General features: G+C 53.4%; 1 protein-coding gene and 2 long non-coding RNA genes across 3 annotated transcripts; 2 read left to right on the forward strand and 1 right to left on the reverse strand.

Annotated features, from left to right (window-relative positions):
- The first annotated feature begins 10,749 nt into the window (after positions 1-10,749).
- On the forward strand, positions 10,750-13,279 carry LRRC3C (leucine rich repeat containing 3C). Its single transcript, XM_037033353.1, has 3 exons — positions 10,750-11,074; positions 11,271-11,319; positions 11,689-13,279. Exons 1-3 carry the CDS (start codon positions 10,876-10,878, stop codon positions 12,488-12,490), a joined length of 1,050 nt encoding a protein of 349 aa, XP_036889248.1. The 5' UTR covers positions 10,750-10,875; the 3' UTR covers positions 12,491-13,279.
- A 3,264-nt stretch (positions 13,280-16,543) lies between these two features.
- LOC118978128 (uncharacterized) lies at positions 16,544-18,559 on the reverse strand. Its single transcript, XR_005064655.1, has 3 exons — positions 18,318-18,559; positions 18,107-18,237; positions 16,544-16,831 (listed from the first exon to the last, which is right to left on the reverse strand). It is a non-coding gene; the product is annotated as an uncharacterized LOC118978128 (long non-coding RNA).
- Positions 18,560-19,836: 1,277 nt separating this feature from the next.
- On the forward strand, positions 19,837-21,470 carry LOC118978093 (uncharacterized). Its single transcript, XR_005064650.1, has 2 exons — positions 19,837-20,347; positions 20,669-21,470. It is a non-coding gene; the product is annotated as an uncharacterized LOC118978093 (long non-coding RNA).
- Positions 21,471-21,565: the final 95 nt, after the last annotated feature.

Consider the following 21,565-nt stretch of genomic DNA (forward strand, 5'->3'; position numbering starts at 1 on the left):
CGCCGGCCCCCGTGACGTCACCTCCCAGCGCCCGTCTGCCCGCTGCCTCCTGGGAATAGTAGTTTCCCTTCCACCCACGGTCAGGCCCGCCCGCCTCCTCCTGGGACTTGTAGTTGCCCCCCTCCACCCCCGGACCCTGCTACCCGACGCACTCACGCCGCTGAGCCCTACTCCACCCCCCGCCTCGCTGAGCCACTCAGAAGTTTCAATAGGACCTGTTACTGTCAGATAGTATTGCGTTGGTGCGTAGCAGCTACTTTGGCGTCCGCGCTCCCTACAAGTACAGTGTATATTTGCCCCATTTTGCGGATAAGGAAACTCGGAGTTATAACGAACTTGTCCCTGCTGTGTCCTTACTTGGACCGGGACCCAGAATTTGACCTCAGGTCAGAGTTTTTCAATTTCACCTCGCTGCCTCCACCCTGGCCCCGGAGTGGCCCCTGAATCGGACTAGCCCAGCCCTTTGTCCTGGAAGCGGGCTTTCATGAAGATGGTAAAAATGGTAGTTTGGAGAACAGAGAAAGTGGCCTGTGGGCAGCATTTGTCCAGAGACTGTTTACTCAATTACACCTAAGTCAGGCTGGCCTGGGCCAGGCCACATCCTTGGCCTTCCCACATGAAACGTTAGAAGAGGAGGCGTCTCTTCGTAAGATCCCGTGAAGAATAGTTAGGACCCTGAATTCCAGTCCCAGGTCGGCATGTGGTGGCTGTGGTGGGGAGCTCCACCTCTCTGGTGTGCAGCTTTCAGGCCGCATTTTCTAAAGGCAAGGGCCCAGATTTTACTGCCAGGTAGATGTAAAAGACACTCCTTTACCAGCAAGTAACTCACCTCCATCTCTAACTCCACCCTTGTGAAACCCTACCTCCAAGGTTATGCGAATTCAGAAGAATGTGTATAAAGCACCCGTATGATCGTAGGAAACTATTTCTATAGAAGGCTGAACTAAATGGCTCTTGAGTTCTCCCGAGTCACCAAGAGGGCCTCATCTGAGTAGTTTCCACTAGCCCCACCCAGTTTCTTTCTAAGTCCACTTGGTACGTGGCGGGGCTGGAATAGTCGGATTAGAGGACATCATGACAGGCCAAACTGAGTGGCTGTAAACACACACTGAAATGGATGTGAGGGGACAGGAGGTAGAAAGCTGGCCCAGGGAGCCTGGGAAGCACCCCTGTCAGGCCTGGCCCATGCCTCCCCAGAGGGCTGCCAGGAAACAGATGTCTCAAACCTGGAGTGGGGCCCCAGGAGGCATCTAGTGGGCACCAAGCAAGTGGATATCTGAACCACTCAGAGCAGAACAGGCAGCTTCTCGAATATTTCCAGCGTCAGTGCCGAAGACTAAATAATCACCCCAGAATCTGAAAAAGTCATTCGTGGTGTCCTGCAGAAGTTTCTCCTGGTTTGAAGAGGCCCCTTGTCGTCAGCCTTGTGAAGACATAAGGAAGAAGACAGCTGAGTGTTGTCCTTCCCACAGAAAGCACAGCATTGAAGCAGGGTGGGGGCGGGGGGTGGGGGAAGGTCTGTCTTTTTTCCAAAGGGAGCTCGCTGAGTCCTTTGACTTCTCTCTGGGATCCTTCCATCCTCCATCAAGTTGATGGAGCTGTCTGGATCCTTCCCAGTGTCCTCACATCTCTGGGAAGTTCACTGACCCAGACTGGATCCGCATCTCCAATAAGGTTCTGACTAATGCACAGTCTAACGGAAAGAGTACTGGCCGTGCCATGCCCTGTTAATAACTCCTGTTATCGAGGGTTTGTTTCTTTTTTTCACGGTTGGGAATGAACGGAGTTCTGAGTCACTGGAGATTTGTGGTAAATTGCGGATCACTTTCTGCTTAATGAAGCCTGAGTCCCTGTCATCATCCCTCTCTTTCTCTAGCTCCCTGCCCTCATAATTACCATGTCTTCTCCAAACATCCTTGAGCCATGAACAGGACTAAGTACGGTCCAGAATGAGTGATAGCAGCCTGATGCAGTGCTGGGGGGTGCACAGCCCCTTGGACAAGCAATTGGGAATATGTGCCAACAGGCTGAAAGTCATTCGGGCCCCAGATCCATGACTGCATTTCTGGCCGCGTAGTTTCAGGAATTGTGTCCCGTGTACTTAACTATTTGTGAAGGTGTTTGTTCCAGCATTAATTATGATAGTGGAAACCCAAAAACAACCTAAATGCCCAAGAAAAAATATTATGGTATATACATTGGATGGAATAGTATGAAGCCGTATAGTAAATGGTCGTGAGAACTATGCGGCAGTGTGGGAAAACGCTAGGTTACATGGAAAAAGCAGGGGTGAAAATAGCATGAACATTCCCCAGGGCTACAGTCAACAGAATCTAGAAAAAGAAAGACTTGAACAAACATCCAAGTTCCTTAACCTAAGTTGGAAGAAAAAAAAAGAAGAGGGAGAGACAGATTAAAATAAATTCAGCAATATACTTGTTTTTTTTAATATAATAATCTTATTTATTTATTTTTAGGGAGAGGGGAAGGGAGGGAGAAAGAGGGGAAGGGAGGGAGAAAGAGGAGAGAAACATCCGTGTGTGTTTGCCTCTCACACGCCCCCTACTGGGGACCTAGCCAGCAACCCAGGCATGTGCCCTGACTGGGAATCGAACCAGCAGTCTTTTGGTTCGCAGGCCGGTACTCAATTCAGTGAGCCATACCAGCCAGGGCGCTGTTGCCTTTTATAAACTCATTCCACATGTAAATGATATTTGAGCATCGACTTTATTAGGATGTGGAAATTCAACAAAACAAAACCAGATCTTGTGTTAGGATAGAGGGATTTGAGGTGATTTTTTTCATTCTCTAGTTTCAAACTGCGTACTAGGAGATTGTTTTACGAAATGTTTCACAAATGTTTTGTGAAATGTGTTTGTGCTTCAAGAACACAGTGCGCCGTTTCGCAGGCTCTCCTTGCCCTCCACACGTGCCTTAGTCCGCGGCGGCAGCTGCCCAGCCTCGGGGTGTTTCCATCCGGCAGGGCAGCATGGCCTCTGCTTGCCACAGATACGCCCGTGTGGGCAGATGGCAAACATGGGCGGGGACAAACTGGGAACACATTCCAGCCGTGATGGCAGTGGTGAGAAGTGAGGAGGTGGGGTGTGAGAAACAGAGCCCCTTCCCCCCCCACCTCTGAGGGGGAAAATGCGCCCCCCCCTTACTACCCTCTACCCGCCTTCAGTTCATTCCTGCTCCTCTCTACCCCCTGCTCCTTCCTGGGGGGAGATGCTGAGCTGACTCCCAGAGCAAACGCAAGGAAGAGAAAAACTTTGTTGGCAGTTGTGTTTTTGTCTGGGTGGGGGCACCCAGGCATGTGGTGGTGGTGGGGAGGGGTCGTGATACTAAGCACAGAAGCGCTTAGGGAGATCTACTGAGCTGGTGGGAGACGGGGGGGGGGGGGGGGGGGGGGGNGGGGGGGGGGGGGGGGGGGGGGGGGGGGGGGGGGGGGAGGTGCAGCGCATTGCCAGTGGGCCCTCCATCTCCCCCCTTCACCCAGCCCTGTCTGTGGTTGGCTATTTTGGGCTGCAGAGGAAAAGGGCTGAGCCGGCCAGGGTCTCCAGGGCGGGAGCCAAGGCCTGGGAGCCAGAACCTCCCTCTGGGAACAAGACGAGGTTGTTCTTTAGGGACCCTTGAAACTGCATTTTCTTTGATCTGGGTAATTGATATTTTCTCCCATGGGGCAGGGGTGGGGGGAAGTAGCTTAGAAAACTTAATATTACAGCCCTGACCTGTGTGGCTCAGTTGGTTGGGCGTCATTTCGAAAAGAAAAATGTTGCTGGTTCGGTTCCCAGTCAGGGCACATGCCTGGGCTGTGGATTTGGTCCCAGCTGGGGGCCATGGTGGAGGATGCCTACAGGGGACAACCAATAGATGTTTCTTTCTCACGTCAGTGTTTCTCTCCCTCTCTTTCTCCCTCCCTTCCCCTCTCTCTAAAAACAAATAAATAATTTTTTAAAAAACGTAATATTCCAGATCAAAGAGACAATGTGTATGAAAACGGTAGCTTTCAGAAAAGACCCCCAGTTGCCCATCCCGTTGCCTGACCACCCCTGGCAGAGCCTGCCTCTCTGGAAGTTCTGGGTGCCCGCTAGGACCGCCTTCTCCCCCAGCCTGACACCAGCTCCTCCTCCAGTAACAACCACAGTGGCTGCTATTTAGCACTTGCTGTGTGCCAGGTAGTGGGAAAAGGCTTCACAAGTATAAACTCTATTAATCTCTACAACAGCCCTGTGAAGTGGGCATTGTTATTATCCCCACTTTCCAAATGAGAAACTGCAGTACGGAGAGTTTAAATATATTGCCCAAGGTCACACAGCTGGGAAATAGCATTTGTCCCAAAAAGTCATTCCTGGATACCCCCCTCTCCTATGTGTCCCTATATTTCCATAGATGCCTTGTGAAGACTTCTCTCCTACATTGGCAGGAAAATCTGAGATATTCCACGCAGCAAGATTTTTACTGATACGTACCCTAGAGCAAGGGACATAAAGGAAAGAATAAACAAATGGGATCTCATCAAAATTAAAAGCTTCTGCATGGCTAAGGAAAACAGTATCAAGATAAAAAGAGAAGCAACAGCTTGGGAAAACATATTTGCCAATGATACCTCAGACAAAGGTTTAATCTCCAAAATATACAAAGAACTCACTCGACTCCACTCAAAGAAGACGAGCAACCCAGTTAAAAAATGGGCAAAGAACTTGAATAGACATTTCTCCAAGGAGGACATACAGAGGATCCAGAGACATATGAAAAGATGCTCGATATCGCTAGCTATCAGAGAGATGCAAATTAAAACCACAATGAGATACCACTTTACACCAGTCAGAATGGCTATCATAAACAAAGAAACAAACAAGTGCTGGAGAGGTTGTGGGGAAAAGGGGACCCTAGTTCACTGTGGTGGGATTGCAGACTGGTACAACCACTATGGAAAACAGTATGGAATTTTCTACGAAAACTAAAAATGAATGTGCCTTTTGACTCAGCAATTCCACTATTAGGAGTATATCCTAAGAACCCTGAAACACCAATCCAAAAGAACCTATGCACCCCAATGTTCATAGCAGCACACTTTACGATAGCCAAGAGTTGGAAGCAACCTAGATGCCCATTGGTAAATGACTGGATCAAAAAGCTATGGTACATTTAGACAATTTACATAGAATTCCTATGCTGCAGAAAGGAAGAAGGAGCTCCTACCTTTTGCGACATCATGGGTGGAACTGGAGAGCATTATGCTGAGTGAAATAAGCCAGGCGGTGAAAGACAAATACCATATGATCTCACCTTTAACAGGAATCTAAACAACAGAACAAACAAGCAAGTGGAATATGACCAATGACACTCAAATATGGAACAGGCTGACAGGGTCCAGAGGGGAGAGGGGAGAGAATCATAGGGGAAAAAGTGAGGGACTCACATGAATAAGTATAAAGGACACATGGACAATAATTAAGGTGGGGGGGTGGAAATGGGAGGGAGGTGGGGAGCACTGGGTGGGGGGCAGGGCTGGGAATATAAAACAGAAAACTGTACTTGAATAAGAATTAAATAATAAATAAATAAGTAAATAAATAAGTAAATAAATAAATAAGACTTCTCTCCTGCCCTGAGGGCGCCCTATTTGTTACCCACTATGCATCCACTTCCCCTAACAGGGTGCTTGCTCCACCCTCTTACTCATACTTGTATTTCCTGCACATGGTGGGTTCTCAATAAATGTTAGCTGAAAGAGGTAACTCACCCGAACACCCCAGACGGTAGCCGCACTTCGCTCCGCTCCCAGGACACACCTTGCTCTTTCTTGCTCTTGTCTCAGCCTGTAATGCTTTTACTTCGATCCTTTTCCATCTGGTAGACTCCTATTCATCCCTCAAGGCCTAGCTCACCTGTCACTTTGTGAAGCCTTCCCCAGCTGTCCAGACAGAGTCCACCGCTTTGTCCTCAGGGTCTTCCGTCGCCTGCTGACATTTCAGCCAGAGCCCTTCCCTATCAGGTGGCCGTATTTGTGCACATGTCCATCTTCCCCCGTTGTCTGAGGATGTTTTACTTCTCTCTGCATCCCCAATGCCTGAGAGGCCCAGGAGGTGGACATTGAATAATGGAGAGAGTACATCCAAGGATGGAAGCATGAGGTATACACACTTTGCCATTTTCCACAAGGAACAAGAACAGCAGAGGCCTTTGCTGCCTCTCCTGCCTAAACTGCCCAAGACACTGGCATTAGATGGATACCCGGCTGACACGTTAGGGAAAGTAGCCAGCCCTCCTCCTTTCCTTTCAACTATCCCCCTCTATCCAGGATGGCCCCGGGGGCTTCTGACATCAGGCAAGCAGGGACCTGGAGGCTTGCTGAATTTCTTTCCTCCAGGTCACACCTTTGGGGCATGGAGTTACTGCCCTCAAAGGGAGAAGCCTGCCCAGAGTGGGGACCTGATAGGTCCACCTTCCTGGGTCCTGAACTCGATGGGCAGACCCTGCATGCCTCAGCCTCTTCCCAACCTCATCATCACAGACACGTTGAATGTCAGGCCTTAAGGGATCTCAGAGATAGTAAGATCCAGAGAACCAAAGGCCCAAGGGGATTTGGGGAAAGCTGTATACCCAGTGGCACCGATGTCTGATGGCCTTGAGCCTGGCCCATGAGTTTTCCTATGCACCTCACAGCCATGGCAAAGAAAGGAACACCCAGTTCACGGCTCCTTCAGTCGCACACCATGGCTTCCGCCCTTAGCATCTCCCCCTGGACTGTTGTTGCAACTGGTCTTTCTTCCACCAATATACTCTCCACACAGCCCGTCAAGTGCCCCAAATATCAAAGCCAATTAAAAAACCCTTCTGTCCATCAGCTACTAAACCAAATCCCAATTCTTACACATTATACAAGGCCACAAGGACCTGGTCCCTCCCCACGTTAACCGTAACCTTTGCCACCATCCCCTCCATTCCCTTCTCCTACTGTCTAGGAGGAGCCAAGCCTTCTCGTGCTCTTGCGCGTACTCTGCTGTGCCAGCTGATGAACTCAGCCTTCAGGGTCACCCAGCTCAGGTCTCACTCCTTGGTGAAGCCTTCCCTGTTATCCTGGAAAAGTTAGTCTTATCAGATAAGAATGATCTCATCTGAAAGCAACAAAAACACTAGGAAAGGAATGGTTCTGACCCCAGAGTGCTCTTAGTCACCTAAGGAGGTTTTAAAAGCCCATCCCCAGAAATATGCCAAATGAAATTGATCACGATCTCTGTGGCAGACCCGGTGGACCCAGACAACAGTCGTTTTCAAAACCTCCCATCTCCACTGTGCAGCCAAGTTCAGAAGCACTGAAGCCGGGGGTTATTTTTAATGAGTCCAGAGGTAGGCGGTTGCTGGGGTTGGTTGAGTGGTTCAGTGAAACAGAAGCCAATGTCTCCATGATGCTGTTAACTTTTCCTTTCTGCTTGGTTGCCCCAAGGTCACAGGTGGCCATAGGTTGCCCTCCAGGTCCAAAGCAGGGAGAAAGCTATAGGGAGAAAGGGAGGGCCCAGCCCATTCTTTGTCATGAATGAATCCAAGACTGTCCCAGAAACCCCTCCAGCAGACTTAGATATCATTGATGAGAATTGGGCCAGCCTCGGCTGCAGCAGAGGCTGGGAAAAGTGGGGAACAGGATTTCTAATGAACGGAAAGGACCAATCAGGTGCCGTCATGAAGGACTGAGGACAGAAAATCCATGTGTGTCATCAAGGACAGAGGTAAGGAACAGATACTGAAGGGTGACAGAATAGGCCACCCCAAAATATGCCATTTAGGCACAAGGATTGAGCTAATGGCACATTAAAAAAAAAAAAAAAGACACCAGAAGGGCCTTCCAATCTCCTACTTTCTTCCAGAAAACAGGAGACAGAAAGTGCCACCTGAAAGATGCTCTCTCTGTACAGGAGACAAGAAGCATCCTTCACTGGGGAGTCAAAGCGAGAGAAGGCTGGACAAACAGACCTTGTTAAAGTAACTCTAATCTTCCTCTGGCCTCCTCGTATATTTTAGTTGCTTTTGCACAATTGCCTCTCTTTATTCAATCTAGGACAAAAGTACTCACGTGTTGCCACTGCTTTGTGTCTTTATTTCCTCATGAGAGCTCCCACATCATGTAAAACATATGAATGTGTATGCTTTTTGCCTGTTAATCTGTCATTTGTCAGTTTCATTCTCAGACCTGGCTGGGAAGGACTAAGAGGGTAGAGGTATAACGTTGTCTCCCCTGTAGACAGCCAGCAGATCCTGCCACAATTACTGATTCGCTCTGGGCTTCAAAGCTTCTGTGCGCACAATTACAGTGCAGATCACAGGAAGGCATTGTGGAGACGTGTGTCGACATGCCATGTCTCTCCGGCAGTGCTCAACTCAGGCTGCCCATTAGAAACTCCTGGGGAGCTTTTGAAAAATACCAGTGCCCAGACCCCATTCATAGAGAGTTTCATTTAATTGGTGAGACTCAGCCGTAATTCATTTTTTAAAGATTTTATTTATTTATTTTTAGAGAAGGGAAGGGAGGGAGAAAGAGGGGGAGAGAAACATCAATGTGTGGTTTCCTCTTGCGCACCCCCTCCTGGGGACCTGGCCTGAAACCCAGGCGTGTGGGCTGGGAATCAAACTAGCCCTCTGGTTCGCAGGCCAGCTCTCAATCCACTGAACCTCACCAGCCAGGGCACCATAACTGATTTTTGAAAGCTCCCCCAAGTGATTCTCATGGGCTGCGGGCTGGTCAGGCTGGGTTAACCGCAGCTACAGATCTAGGAGCTTGAGAACAGTGTCTGTATCCCCTTCAGCAGGCACAGTGCTTGGAGCACGGGGCTAGCAGGAAATCCTCACTGAATGAATGGATGGATGAACGAACAAATGGCAGAGAAGAATTTCGGTTCCAACATTGCCAACTCTCAGCCTGGACTGCGCACCATCCTGGGTGTGGTTCCTCCTTCCTCTCCGGTCACCCTTTCCTACGGAGCACTGCACTTAGCCGCCCTCAGTTAACCACATCCATGCACAAGAGGGCCTCTCCTGTGTGCACCGACTTCTGCTTCTCCTACAGCTGCTGGGCTGGGTACCCCAGTCCCACTCTTTCCCGGCAGCTGCCTTAGTCTGAAAAGGAGGCAACTCTCTCCAACAACAGCCTGGCTTAACTCTTGCTCCTTCGCAAAGACTCCTGCCCTGAGCGAGGGAAGAGCGGCGGCGGAGGGGAGCGAGAGGGCAGCCTTCCACATGCTTTCTATTCCACACTCAGCTACAATCCCAAAATGAACACTGAGGTTTTTCTTCAGTGGCACAGTGCCTGGTCTAACTAACAAGCAACCCACAGGCACATGTTTCGTTTCTCCTGCCCAAGTGTAGAAAATGCGTCTTACCTGATTCCTCAGACAAATGCGAGTGTGAGAAATGCCCTGTCAATGTCACGAGAATGAGTCAGCAGTCAGCACATCCCCAGAGATGACATCACCTGGCATCCTAACATCTGATTCTGGGCCCCATTATGCTGCCGAACCTGCTGGTTCAAAGGTCACCTCCACAAGGCCAGCTTCACAGGCACATGACCTGTGCAGTTGCTCAGGGCGCCAGGTCCTGTGCTCAGCAGGGCCCTACACTGGGTTTGCCATCTGCTGTCACTATCTTGACATTCGTACCAGTCTTGGAACAATGGGGCCCCACGTTTTCATTTTGCACTGGGCCCGCGGTTGTGTATGATCTGATCACCCACAAAACCCAGCGAGATGGGTTTTGTCTCTCACAAAACCCAGCGAGGCTCTCCTTCTCAGAGAGGTCTCCACAGCATGTGACCCCAGCCTATTCTGTGCAAGTCTCCGCGACACCCCACTCTTCCAGTACCTGGTGACTATCAGGAGAGGACGGTACAACACGGTGGCTTGGGCTGCAAATGATGTGTGAGATTCAGAGCCCCCGAGGAGCCCTGGCCAGTGTGGCTCAGTTGGTTGGAGCGTCGTCTCATACGCCGAAAAGGTGAGAGTTTGATTCCCAGTTGGGGCACATATCTGGTTTGGGGGCTCAATCTCCAGTCGGGGCATGTACTGGAGGCAGCCAGTTGGCATTTTTCTCTCTCTTTCTCCCCCTCTTTCTCTCTAAAAAAATGTTAAAATGTCCTTGGATGAGGACAAAAAAATAAAGAAACCCTGGGGAATATCATCCCAGCCCTCCTTGGCTGTTGGGCAGGAAGGAGAGTTAAAAGTTCCAACTTGGGAGCCCAGGGCCCCAGCAAACTGAGGGAACCTGAGTCAGCTCCAATCCGGAACACAGAATCAGCAGGAAAACTGGTAGGCAGCCATACCAGGCATTAGGCACCTTGAAGAACCCCTTCTGGCTTCTAGAGGGGCCGTCTGCCAACAGCACAGAGAACAAACTAAAACTGAACCACCGTGCTCCATGCCAAGCAAGTGGGCTGGGCACCGCGCGCGGAGCCAAGAGATGGCGTCGTCCAGAGAGAGACGAGCGTTCCCAGGAAAAGGCTGAGACAAGTTTGCTCACCAGGGAAGAAGGCACCACGGGGTGTGGTAGAGGGCAGAGAAGGAGAGTGGGGGAAGGGATGGAGGTGAGGGGAGAGGGCTTGCTCGAGGCAATGAATGTGAGATGGAACCCACCTAGCTCTGCGACCCCCCCACCACCACAGGGCTGCCAAGCAGGGATCCTTCTACTCGGCCAGGCCCTGGGCAAGGGGCCGAAGTCCCGGAAGGAAGAGTCTGCCCCCAGCTGAGAGAGGGGAATGGAAGATGACCACAGCAGGCCTTGGGAGGGGAGCCCAAGGCAGGGAACAGAACTGGCACCTGGTCTCCCAGGCAGAGTTCATCGGGGTCCAGCATCTGCCCTCTCTTGGCATCGTCTGGCCAGGCCATGGCTCGGGTGTCTGATACCCGGGGACCGGAGTCACATGCCAAGAAACCCAATACTCTTAGGCCCCAGCCCCCCCAACTTCCAGCAGCTCGGAGCAAGCAGGGCTTCTGGGGGAGGAAGTGGGTCTCCAGAGCGGAGCAGCCGGGAGGCTTCTTCTGGGGAGAGGGCAGCCCAGGAGAAGGCTCTCCCACCAACAGGGGTGAGATGCTGAGAGGAGGAGGGAGGGGACGAGGGAGGAAGGCACTGGGCCGCGAGGACAAAACTGGGGCAGGCAGAGGGGTGGATGCTGCAGGAAGGGGGCGGACGGGCACAGAGGCGGGGCCTTGGTCACCTCGCCAGGCTGCATATCCTGCAGTCCTGTTACTGACCTGTCCTCTTTGTCTCCTTCACACTAGTGCCAGCTGGCCCTCTGGGGCCTCCCTGGTCCACCTGGCAGCCGCCCAGGTAGGTTGGTGGAAAAAGACTTTATTCCAGTGAGTAAAATCAATCCATGGGCAGAAGCAGGAACTTAGAGCCCCCAGACCCAGAATGACAAGAGGGTCTTAGCCCAAGAGACTTCACAGATTAGCCCTCCAGACTCAAAGACACTCTGGAAGAGTCCCAGGCCCAGGGGATCCTTTAACCAAAGGGCCTGGTGAGGAGCCCTAAACCCCGAAGAGGAAGCAAAAAGGTCACCCAGGCCTGAGATATCCCCCGAAGGAGGGTCCTCTGTCCAAAGAGACCCCACGGGAAGCCCTTAGGAAGAGAGAGCTGCCAGCGGGGAGTGGAGCTCTCTTGACTCATTCCTTCTTTGAGGGTCTTTCTCTTCCCCAGATCCTACTCCATCCCAGGGCTATGCCAGTCTGCGGCCATGCTGCCACCAGCCAGACACCTCCTGTCCCTGTTGCTGGTGATGGGCACCGGGGGCACCATGCCCAGCCCCCGGGTACCTCCCCAGGGCTGCTACAGGGCCGAGGAAGCTGGTGAGAGGACGTTCCGCTGCAGCCGGGCAGGCCTGAGTGCCGTGCCCCCTGGCATCCCCAACGACACCCGCAAGCTCTACCTGGATGCCAACCGGCTGGCATCAGTGCCAGCCGGTGCCTTCCAGCACCTGCCTGTCCTGGAGGAGCTGGATCTGTCCCACAACGTCCTTGCCCACCTCTCAGGGGCTGCTTTCCAGGGCCTGGCGGGCGCGCTGCGGCACCTCGACCTCTCCGCCAACCGGCTGGCTTCGGTGCCCGTGGAGGCCTTCGTGGGGCTGCAGGTCCAAGTGAACCTGTCTGCCAACCCGTGGCACTGCGACTGTGCCCTCCAGGAGGTTCTCCGACAGGTGAGGCTGGCACCGGGCACTGGGACGGGCATCGTGTGTGGCCCGGGCGCCCGACCAGACCTCGTGGGGCAGGAGTTTCTGCCGCGGGCAGGGCAGGAAGAGCTGTGTGGGACGGGGCGGGGCGGGGCCCGGCGGAGCACAGACGTGGCCCTTCTGGTCACCATGGGGGGCTGGCTGGCACTGGTGGTGGCCTATCTGGTCCACTATGTGTGGCAGAATCGGGACGAGAGCCGGCGTCCCCGCAAGAGGCCCCCCGTGCTGCCCGTGTGTTCCGAGGACTCCTCCACCCTCAGCACCAGGGTCTGATGGCCGTGCCCGCACTCTCCCCCCTGCTGTCTCTCTCCTGCTCCGACCCCCCTGCCGCCTCTGCAGCCCCATCCCACCCCCTTCCTCCTCTGTCTCCCCTAAACTCCTGACCTCTCTCTTTCAACCAACACTATTACTGGTGCTCGGAATACTTGGGGTGCCTATTTTGGGGGCCTACTTTGGGCCCAGATTGTGCAAGGCTCAGAGCTCCTGGGTCCGAGGTAGTGGGGGTACAGAACAGAGCAGGTAGGTGGCTTGTGTGCCAAGGTGGAGGTCGGAGCAGACCTGGGTGCTTCTGTGGGTGGGAGCCCCAGCCGGGCTGAGCTGATCTCTAAGGTTTCACTGGACAGACGTTTGAACTGACCTTTCAGGAATGAGAAGGGCTTTGGGCAGAAGAGGGAGACCCTAGCTGAAAGGTGGTGGACAGAGGCAAAGAAGATGCAAAACAACATGGAGTGTCTGGGCGGCAGCAAGACCCACCTTGGGGCTGAAATGGAGGGGGGTGCTAAGAGGGACCAGGGGTGGTGAGACCCAGCCCGAGATGCGATCAGAAGGTTGGGATGCAGTTAAATTGCGAAGGTCCCAGGGGCTCCTCCTCTTCTCTCACCTCCACTGAGAAGCGCCCCCTCACTCCCGCCTCTCGGCCGCAGGCGCCTCTCCCTAGGCCCTCTTTTGGGGGAACCCCTGCTTCCTTTTCCAGGGACTCTCCGTCTCTATGCTCTCTCCTCTACTTACTGAAGGGTTTCCTGAACACTTTCCCTTGGGGGTAAAGGGGCCTCCTTGTGCCTGAGCTGGGGGTGGGTCACTCATTGGAGAGTGGGGGGCAGAGGGAGGGGAAGGATCAGGTTTCCCTCCCCCAGCATATCACCCCAGGACAACTCAATAAATTCACTTTTATTAATGCCCTTGATCTCTTTCTTATTATTCATTTTCTCTCCTTTTCTTTTTAAGATTTTACTTATTTCTTTTTAGAGAGAGGGGCAGGGAGAGAGAAAGAGAGGGAGAGAAATATCAATGTGAGTGAGAGAAACATTGATCAGTTGCCCCAGGCATGTGCCCTGACTGGGAATCGAACCAGAGACCTTTCGGTTTGCGAAAGGTCAGAGACCCAACCCACTGAGCCACGCCAGTCAGGGCTTGTTCATTTTCTTGATTGTGTGTGGCCGAGCAGTGAGGAGGGGGCGGGTGCTGAGACCTTCACCACCACCTCCATCACCCCTTGGGCGGTGGGTGCTCCTGCTGGGCTGGGTGCCAACTCCTCTCCCCTCCTACCCGGCACTAGACACTCAGCTCCTGACACTAGAGTCTGCCTGCTAGGGATGCCAGGGCGTATGAATTAATGATGACAAACTGCAAGGATGGGGAATGGGGGGGCCTGGAGGAAGGAGGACAATGTCTGGGCATCAGTCCTGAGCCGGCAGTCTCCAGCCTGGGAGAGGGGACACAGGGGGCAAAGGGCGAGGAGCTGTTACCATCTTGCCTTCTTCTTTTCTCTCAGTGGGAGACGGAGCGGGAGGTAAGCGAAATTAGATGTTCAAAGTTAATAAAAAAAAAATTCCTGGAGGAGGGGTAAAAGGGCGGAGGCCAAGTTGGCTGAAGCAGGGGCTATATGAGATGTTCATATCATCAAACAGGCTTCTCAAGGGACCCAAAGGGGCGAGAACACCATCTCTTGCCCCCATGCAGAGTGATCCGCCTGTGTGGCCTCCAAGGAGGAAACAGCTGCTTTGGGAAAGCTTGTAGGAGCCCCAGTACAAACCGCAAATAAGAACCAGTGAACCAGCATTCTACCCAGCACAGGGCAGAGCCTGGGGCACCCTGAGTGGCCAGCCAAGGAGCAGCAAAGAGGAATCCATCACCTCTCCTGGTCCCTCTGACGTCACCATCCTGACGTCCCTGTCTCCTCTCCAGCCCCCTTTCCACCACTCCTCTGTCCATCCCTGAGGCTCCCTCCACTAATCCAAGGCTGAGCTCTCACGTCACCCAGGAAGGCTCAGTTTGACTCCTGGGGTACCCCACCCATCCTCTTTTCTCAGGAGACATGGGCCTCTCCACTTCCAGGGGTGCTCAGGGATGGGAGACGAAACTAGGATATGGGGAGGTTCAGGCTGCAGCGTGGACCATCCACCCCAGCCACACCCTGGCCTGGGCCTTAGAATCCTGGCCCAACCCTGTCAAATCCAACGCCCTCCATGGGCCCTTCCCTGCCACTCTCGGAGTCTGCCCACTCTGCTCACCCACCCCTACGGGAACCAGGCTGTGCTCTGGGAAACAGAGTGTGAGATCCGTGGAGGTGGAGGGGTGGGGAACAGGGGCAGCCTCGAGCCTCTACCATTGGCACCCCTTCCTGGAGTCTCATCTGATTCCCTGTCGTTCTGAGCAGCAGAGACCAAGCCTTTAAGGTCTGCAGGGAGGTCGTTCCCCTACCCTGACACTTATTCCCAAATCTCCAAACTGCACTCAGGGTGGGGCAGGATCCAGGGAGGGGAGCTCTGCCTGGAGCCCCGATCAGGAGGAGTCCTGAGGCACTGGATAATGCACACCCCACCACTTACTCCCAGGCCCCCTCTGGCTCAAGTTCCTTTCCCTCTCTGGAACAAGGGCAGGAGGAGAGGAAGAGGGTGAACAAGTAGCGGGGGGATGCTTCATTGGCTCCCATCTCCAAGGACAGATCCCTTTACCCCAGCCAGTTGGGGTCCCTGAGCCAGAACTTAGTGGGAGAGGGGCTTCAGAAGCTGTAGCTCCAACACAGCTCAGAACAGGAGACGGGACAGAGCAGGGCCTTCACAGACTCAGAGACACTCCTACCTAGAACAGGCCATGGAGCCCCTGCGCCCTTCCCCCGGCACCCTGGCCTGGGGGTTGTACATGTCCACTGAGCAGGCAGGAAGGGGTGGCATAACTGGTTTCACCCCCAACCTTATCTCTGCCAGGGACCAGGGACCGTAGGACCCATGACCCAAGATGCCTCTCGGGCCCTGTTGAGGCAGCTGGACGGCCTCGTTTTTGCTGCCTGCTTATGGCCCGTCTGTGTGGTGTGTGCTATGACAGTGAGCTGCCTGCTTATGGCCCGTCTGTGTGGTGTATGCTGTGACAGTGAGCTGCCTGCTTATGGCCCGTCTGTGTGGTGTATGCTGTGACAGTGAGCTGCGTGCTTATGGCCCGTCTGTGTGGTGTATACTGTGACAGTGAGCTGCATGCATCACGATCAGCCTCTCCCACCAGGATGCTCTGGAGCCAGGAACAAACCTGCCAGATGCCAAGAGAGCCTGGCCACACACACCTGGCCCAGCTCCGAGGCTAGAGCCCGGGAGGCTTGAGGCAGGCCCCACCTGTCCACCCCAGGCAGCATCCTGGAGCCGGTAGCCTGTGCGGAAAGGTGGGGGAAAAGAAGCCCCTCACTCAGCCCTTTCACCACCAGCTTCCTCCCGCCCTGTGAGAGTGGAAAGCAGACACTGCCCTCAGGGAGCCCCCAAGTCACAGGGGGAGCACATGAACCCAGCTCTCAGGAACTCCCAAAGTAATGAAAGAAACAGGTTTTCTTTCTCTCTGAGGAGCTTTGGACCTAGTGAGACCGACACCTCCCTCCCACACAAACTACAGAGCACCTACAAAGCCTCATTCTCTACAAAAGGAAGTGAATAGAGAGTAAACCAATTACTGGGGAACCGAAGGAGGCAGCTGAGGAGCAACAGGTGGGGCACGGCCCCACCCTTCCTGTCTGGGGTTCACGTGCAGACATTTCAAGTGCAGTGCTGAGCCCTGCCCCAGAGTGGGGGATGTCAGCAACAGAATCAGAAGCAACCCAGGCAGCTCATCCCAAGGAGAGGGACTGTGCCTTCCCATCAGACAAAGGGGAGTTTCGACTAGAAACGGGTCCACGTCACCTGTCTGGGACTCTGTCCCCAGCAGCCCCACCTGCCTAGGAGGAATGTTGCCCCAAACCAGGAATGAAACAAACAAAGCAGAAGAAGGTGCCCCAGCTGCCAAAACAAATGCCGCCACAGTCCACTCATTCTTTCAACAAACATTTATTGAGTTACTAGTCCATGGCAGGCACTGCAGACATGAAGATGTGGAGGCCACGGGCCCATCCTTGGGGACCTGACAGGACAGTGTACCAGCGACGACAGGCGGGGGAACAAAGTGTGCACAGGGGCCATGTGGACAGAGTCCAGAAGGGTCATGTGACACAAACAGTTCAGGGTCACGCACTCTGTTCACAGGAGCATGCTCTCAGCACCTGTTTATTTAGTTTACTTTTTTAATCTTACTTTACATGGAGTTCTAATAATTTTGGAACTATGGTTTCCTGCAGACAACAGGTCAGAAGCAGTATATCTGAAATAGCAAAAAGCACATTACAGACAGTCAGAATAATAGCAGTGGAAATGCCAGTCAAGGAACATGATAAAAGTACTTACGAGGATTCAAAAAGCATTGCAGTCGGGCTTTGGTGTCTTCTAAATGGCCCTGCATGGACAAATGATTCTCCCTACAATTGCCTTTGGGCAGTGGCATAATACTCATCACATGGACTTTGAGTTACCTACAGAAAAGGTTACATCTCAGAGTACCCGCTCTCAGAGACAGAGAGTAAGTGATGTACTGGAGAGTTTCCCTGCTATCAGGACAGAAGCAAATACGGTGGAACCGCTGTTGGAAAATCCTGGTTCTACCTAGCCTACCTCCTTGTTCCTTCCTCCCCTGAGTCCCGAATCTGGCCCTGGGGCCATGCAGAGCAAACCCAGACTGTCTTGGGCGGGACAGGCCTTTGGTTAGGTGGAGATGGCTCTGGGGTCCCCAGGACTTGAGGTCAGCACATCACGGCTCTTCATTCTTGTCTCTCGGTGCCTGTGTAATGTTCTACCATCACCACCAACCTGTGCACCTGCTCAGGTACGTGGAATGCAGTTTATCTTCTCTAAGTCACAATACTCACTTCTGCACTTCGGACGATTACTGTTGCCTTTAGAACATGAAAAGAAACCCAAACCTCAAGTCCCCCCTGCCCCACTAGTGTCTGAAGCCAGCCCTCCATTCTCGCTCAATTTCTGGGTCAGGGCAGCTTATCATGCAGAGTGGATCAGAGACAGTGTCCTGTGGCGGGTGTGTGGGAGCAAGCAGGGGGATGTGTCTGTCCCATAGACCCAGCGAAAGACTCCAAGATCACCAAGATGACACTCACAAGGCTCCCACTGCATAACCCTGTCAGGGGCAGTGGGTGGCAAGCGTCAAAACTCCCTGAACATCCAAAACCTCAGCACTGTTCCCTGTCCAAGGTGCGGGAAGCTGGAGGACTCTCCTCTTCCTCACTGGGTAATGTGATGGCCAAGAAAGGATGGCCAAAGTCTTAGAAGGCAAGAGGGACACAAAGACCCCCTTCTCCAGCCAAGGAAAGAAATGGGTAAAGTGAGGAACTCAAGCCCAGAGCCCCCTCTCCCAAACTAGGGGACATGGTGGGTGGGATGCAGGGGGGTCCCTCAGACTTGGGAAGGACGTAATAATGACTGGGGTCCCAGCCGCGGGTTCCTTGGGCCGTTTAAGTGGGTCCTCCCCCAGCCCTTAGCCCCAGCCTCCACCACGCTGTTGCAGGCAGGTCAGGGCTAAACCCACCCAGAGCTGAACCGCGGTGCAGGATGACGTCTCTGCCTGTGGAGCTCTCACGTTCTGTCTCACCATCTCTGTTTGTCCCAGGAGTGTATTCCTTTCCCCTTTGCAGGATCTTCGATGCCCGTCAGAAAATTCTGTAAGGAATAGAGCTCCATGGGCACCCGACGCCAGACCCTGCCCTGGTCATCTTTCCCTGTGCCTGGTGGGTACTCACTGGTTGAAGTCATGTCGAAGCAGGAGGAGCTGGGAGGGTCCTGGACACCACTGTCCCTTACTCCAAGCTCAGCCCAGGCTTCCCGGAAGAACACGAGTATTCTAGCGCTTAAGTGGAGGGACTGACGACACTGAAGGGTCTGACCCCGGGGCAGCGGACGTCGGGGCTAAGGAAAGGCCAGGCGCTGCTGGGGTGGGGCCCGCGCTACTGGAGCTGGAGAACTCAGACGCAGCTCGGCGCCCGGGGGCGGGGCTGAGTGGTAAAGCTGACTACCCAGTGAGCTCCGGAGGCGGGGCCCAGGTGCTGCGGGCGGGACTAAGGAAGCGAGAGGAGGGGGCTTAGGTTTGTCGGGGGCGGAGCTTGTGGCCTGGGGGCGGAGCTTGTAGCCCTGGGGGCGAGTGTGGCTGGTAGGGTGTGACCGATCTCCTAATCCATTGAGATCCCAGCCTGCAAATCCACTCCAGGGAGTCATCTTCAGGCTAAGGGAGAGACTGGACCCCTTCCTGAGGGGAGTCCACACTTTGAACAGGGAGACCTGTTCTCCCCGCTCAGGGAGCTCCTTTTCTCTCCAACTGCTGGAGTAGCTAGCTGATCACTCCCCAACTCTCTGCCAAGTGGACCTAGATCTTAAAGAGCCAGTGGTTCAGAGAGTCCAAGGGGTAGGGCCAGGGACTCAGTCCTCCGATGACTGCCGGAGACTTCTGGCAAACTCAACCCCATACCGGCTACCCGCTGGGGGCTCTCCGTGGCAAGGGTCGGGAATGGGGATTTATATTTATAAATTAGATTATATTTATAGATTATATTTATAATCTCTGGGCTCCCATGCAAGATGAAAATACAGGGCTTGTTCAAAAAAATATTATTAGGAATTATTCACGAAGCCATGGCTGGTGTGGCTCAGTGGATTGAGTGCCGGCCTGCAAACAGAAAGGTAGCCAGTTCAACTCCCAGTCGGGACACATGCCTGGGTTGTGGGCCAGGCCCCCAATTGGGGGCGTGTGAGAGGCAGCTGATCGATGTATCTCTTACACACCCATGTTGTTCTCCCTCTCTTTCTCCCTCCCTTCCTCCCTCTAAAAATAAATAAATAAAATATTTTTTAAAAGAGTTATTCACAATGGCGACACCCTACCACCAAACCGAGCATGGGGCCCTGTGCAGCCTGACAGGTGCATGCCTGTGAAGGTGGCGCTGGTACCAAGCTACCGGCAGAGAGAATCAGAGTCCAAACCCCGTTGTCCCGTCCTCTAAGGGAAAGGCAAGAGGGGCGAGCCGACCTACTCCCCACCTAATTTTCCTAAAAGAAAGGGGAAGATATCTTTCCAGGAATCTTCTCTCATCCTCTCCCGGAGTGGAAAGAGTGAATCTTCTGCCCCGCTCCCTGCAGCGCACACGTGCACACACACGCCTTGGCTCCAGCTCCCAGCGCTGCATTACAGTCCCCTGCCCACTAGAGGGAGGTGTGCCCTTGTGCCTCCCATCATCTCCCTTTCTCTACCCACCGCAGGGCCAACAGCAGTTGCTGGCCTTGTCAGTGAAGAAAGTTCCTTGACCAAGAGACAGAGCTGGTGAGGCATCTGAGGGCCACAGGATGGGTGTGAGAGGAAGGACAGCTGGAGTAAAATTTAGTTTGGCCACCCCAGGGGATACAGGAGCTCACCTGGCTGCACTTCCTCACTCACAGATGAGGACTCTGGCCCAGAGAACGGGAGGCACTTCCCCAGCTTGCCACACTGCAAGCTTCCAGCAGAGCCTTCTGCAGAACTCAGGTCTCCAGATTCTTAATCCATGCCCATTTCTGCTCGACTCTGGAAGTAAAGGGAAGACAGGTCAAGGATCTTTGGGGCTGGAGCTGAAATGTACATTTTTATTGCAGACCATCTGGAAGCTGGTGGCTCCACGAAGTCAAAGCTTCCTGTGATGTTTATTCTCTACTGTGCATATGGAGACCACCCAGGACCAAAGTTTCTTCCAGAAGGAGGGAGTGCTCTTCTGTCTTCACTTCAGGCTAGTCAGAGGCTTCTGGGGTGAGAAGCTGAAGGGGATCCAGGAGGCCCTGGTGGGACCCTACAGCCTTGATATACAAGGGGATGGACCCCTCTATATGTGGGTGCCCAATGCTCTGTGCCCTCTGTGCCACCCTCTCCTTCTTTCAGGAGCTAAGCAACAACATCTGGCTCTCTCCCACCAGGGCAAGGGCAAGCGGAGGGGTCTGGACATGGGCCTGGGGGGCCAGTGGGATGGAGAGGAGCTGCAGCTCCGAACTCTTGGATGCAGAGCTTCGAAGGCTCCACCTGGGATCCCACTCTTTAACAGGATCGGGGGTGTGGTTTTTTTTGTCCTTTCAGGAGGGCCTAGCGATCACAGCTGAGGAGCAAAACCATGAAGTGGACAGGAGCTCCAGCACCTGCTCCCGCTGCATCGGGGGATTGTCATTGGGGGCCTGGGAGCCGACGCCTTGAACTCAGATGCCGAGTTTGACATGCTACAAGCTGCACAAGTATGTGCCGCACTTCACTTCTTCAGCACAACCTCGAGTTGAATGACTGTCACGAGACAATGGACACTGTCTGCTCAGCAAGGAGTCTGGAGGTGTCATGGGCTCCAAAGCTAGTTTGGAACTGAGGGAAAACTTTCCAAATTTTTTAAAGAATAAGGAAGGAGTTTGGGGGGGGGTACATTGTTTAGAAAGGAAGTATAGTTCATTTATGGAAGTAGAGCTCACCATACGCAGTCTGCACCCCAAAACTTCCACTCTCCCATGGGAGATACAAAACTCAAGGACCTTGGAGAGTGTCCATCCTGACCCTCCACCAGACAGTCGTGCCTGGTGTGACTGATTCAGCCTGTTTTCCTCCCTCCCTATTCCACCTCCGTTTACTCAGAGATGACCTAGAAAGAAGGATGTCTGTGCAAGGGGCAACTTCCCCCAAGGGCTCTGGCCATCCGGCATCCTACCAGTGTGCTCCGTACTCTACAGCCACAGTCCTGAATCTCCTCCCTCACAACTGCCAGCTTCTCCCTGTTCTTGCCGGGACTCGTGCCTTCCACCCTTCTGAACTCCAGTAGATTACCCCATCCCTCTCCTTTTTGGCCGCTTGTTCAGGAGAAAATCAACAATAATAAAAAGGGAAATTAGTAAGAAAATAATGTCCTGTCCCAATATATGCATCTGTCTGCAGTGTCTGCAGAGCACACTGAGGGACAGACATTTGGTTCCCAGAAAACAAGTGGCTGGGCTTCCT

The sequence above is a fragment of the Sturnira hondurensis genome, unplaced genomic scaffold, assembly GCF_014824575.4.
Source record: "Sturnira hondurensis isolate 20B ecotype Veracruz unplaced genomic scaffold, ASM1482457v3 Scaffold0021632, whole genome shotgun sequence".
In the NCBI taxonomy this organism is placed as follows: Eukaryota; Metazoa; Chordata; class Mammalia; order Chiroptera; family Phyllostomidae; genus Sturnira; species Sturnira hondurensis.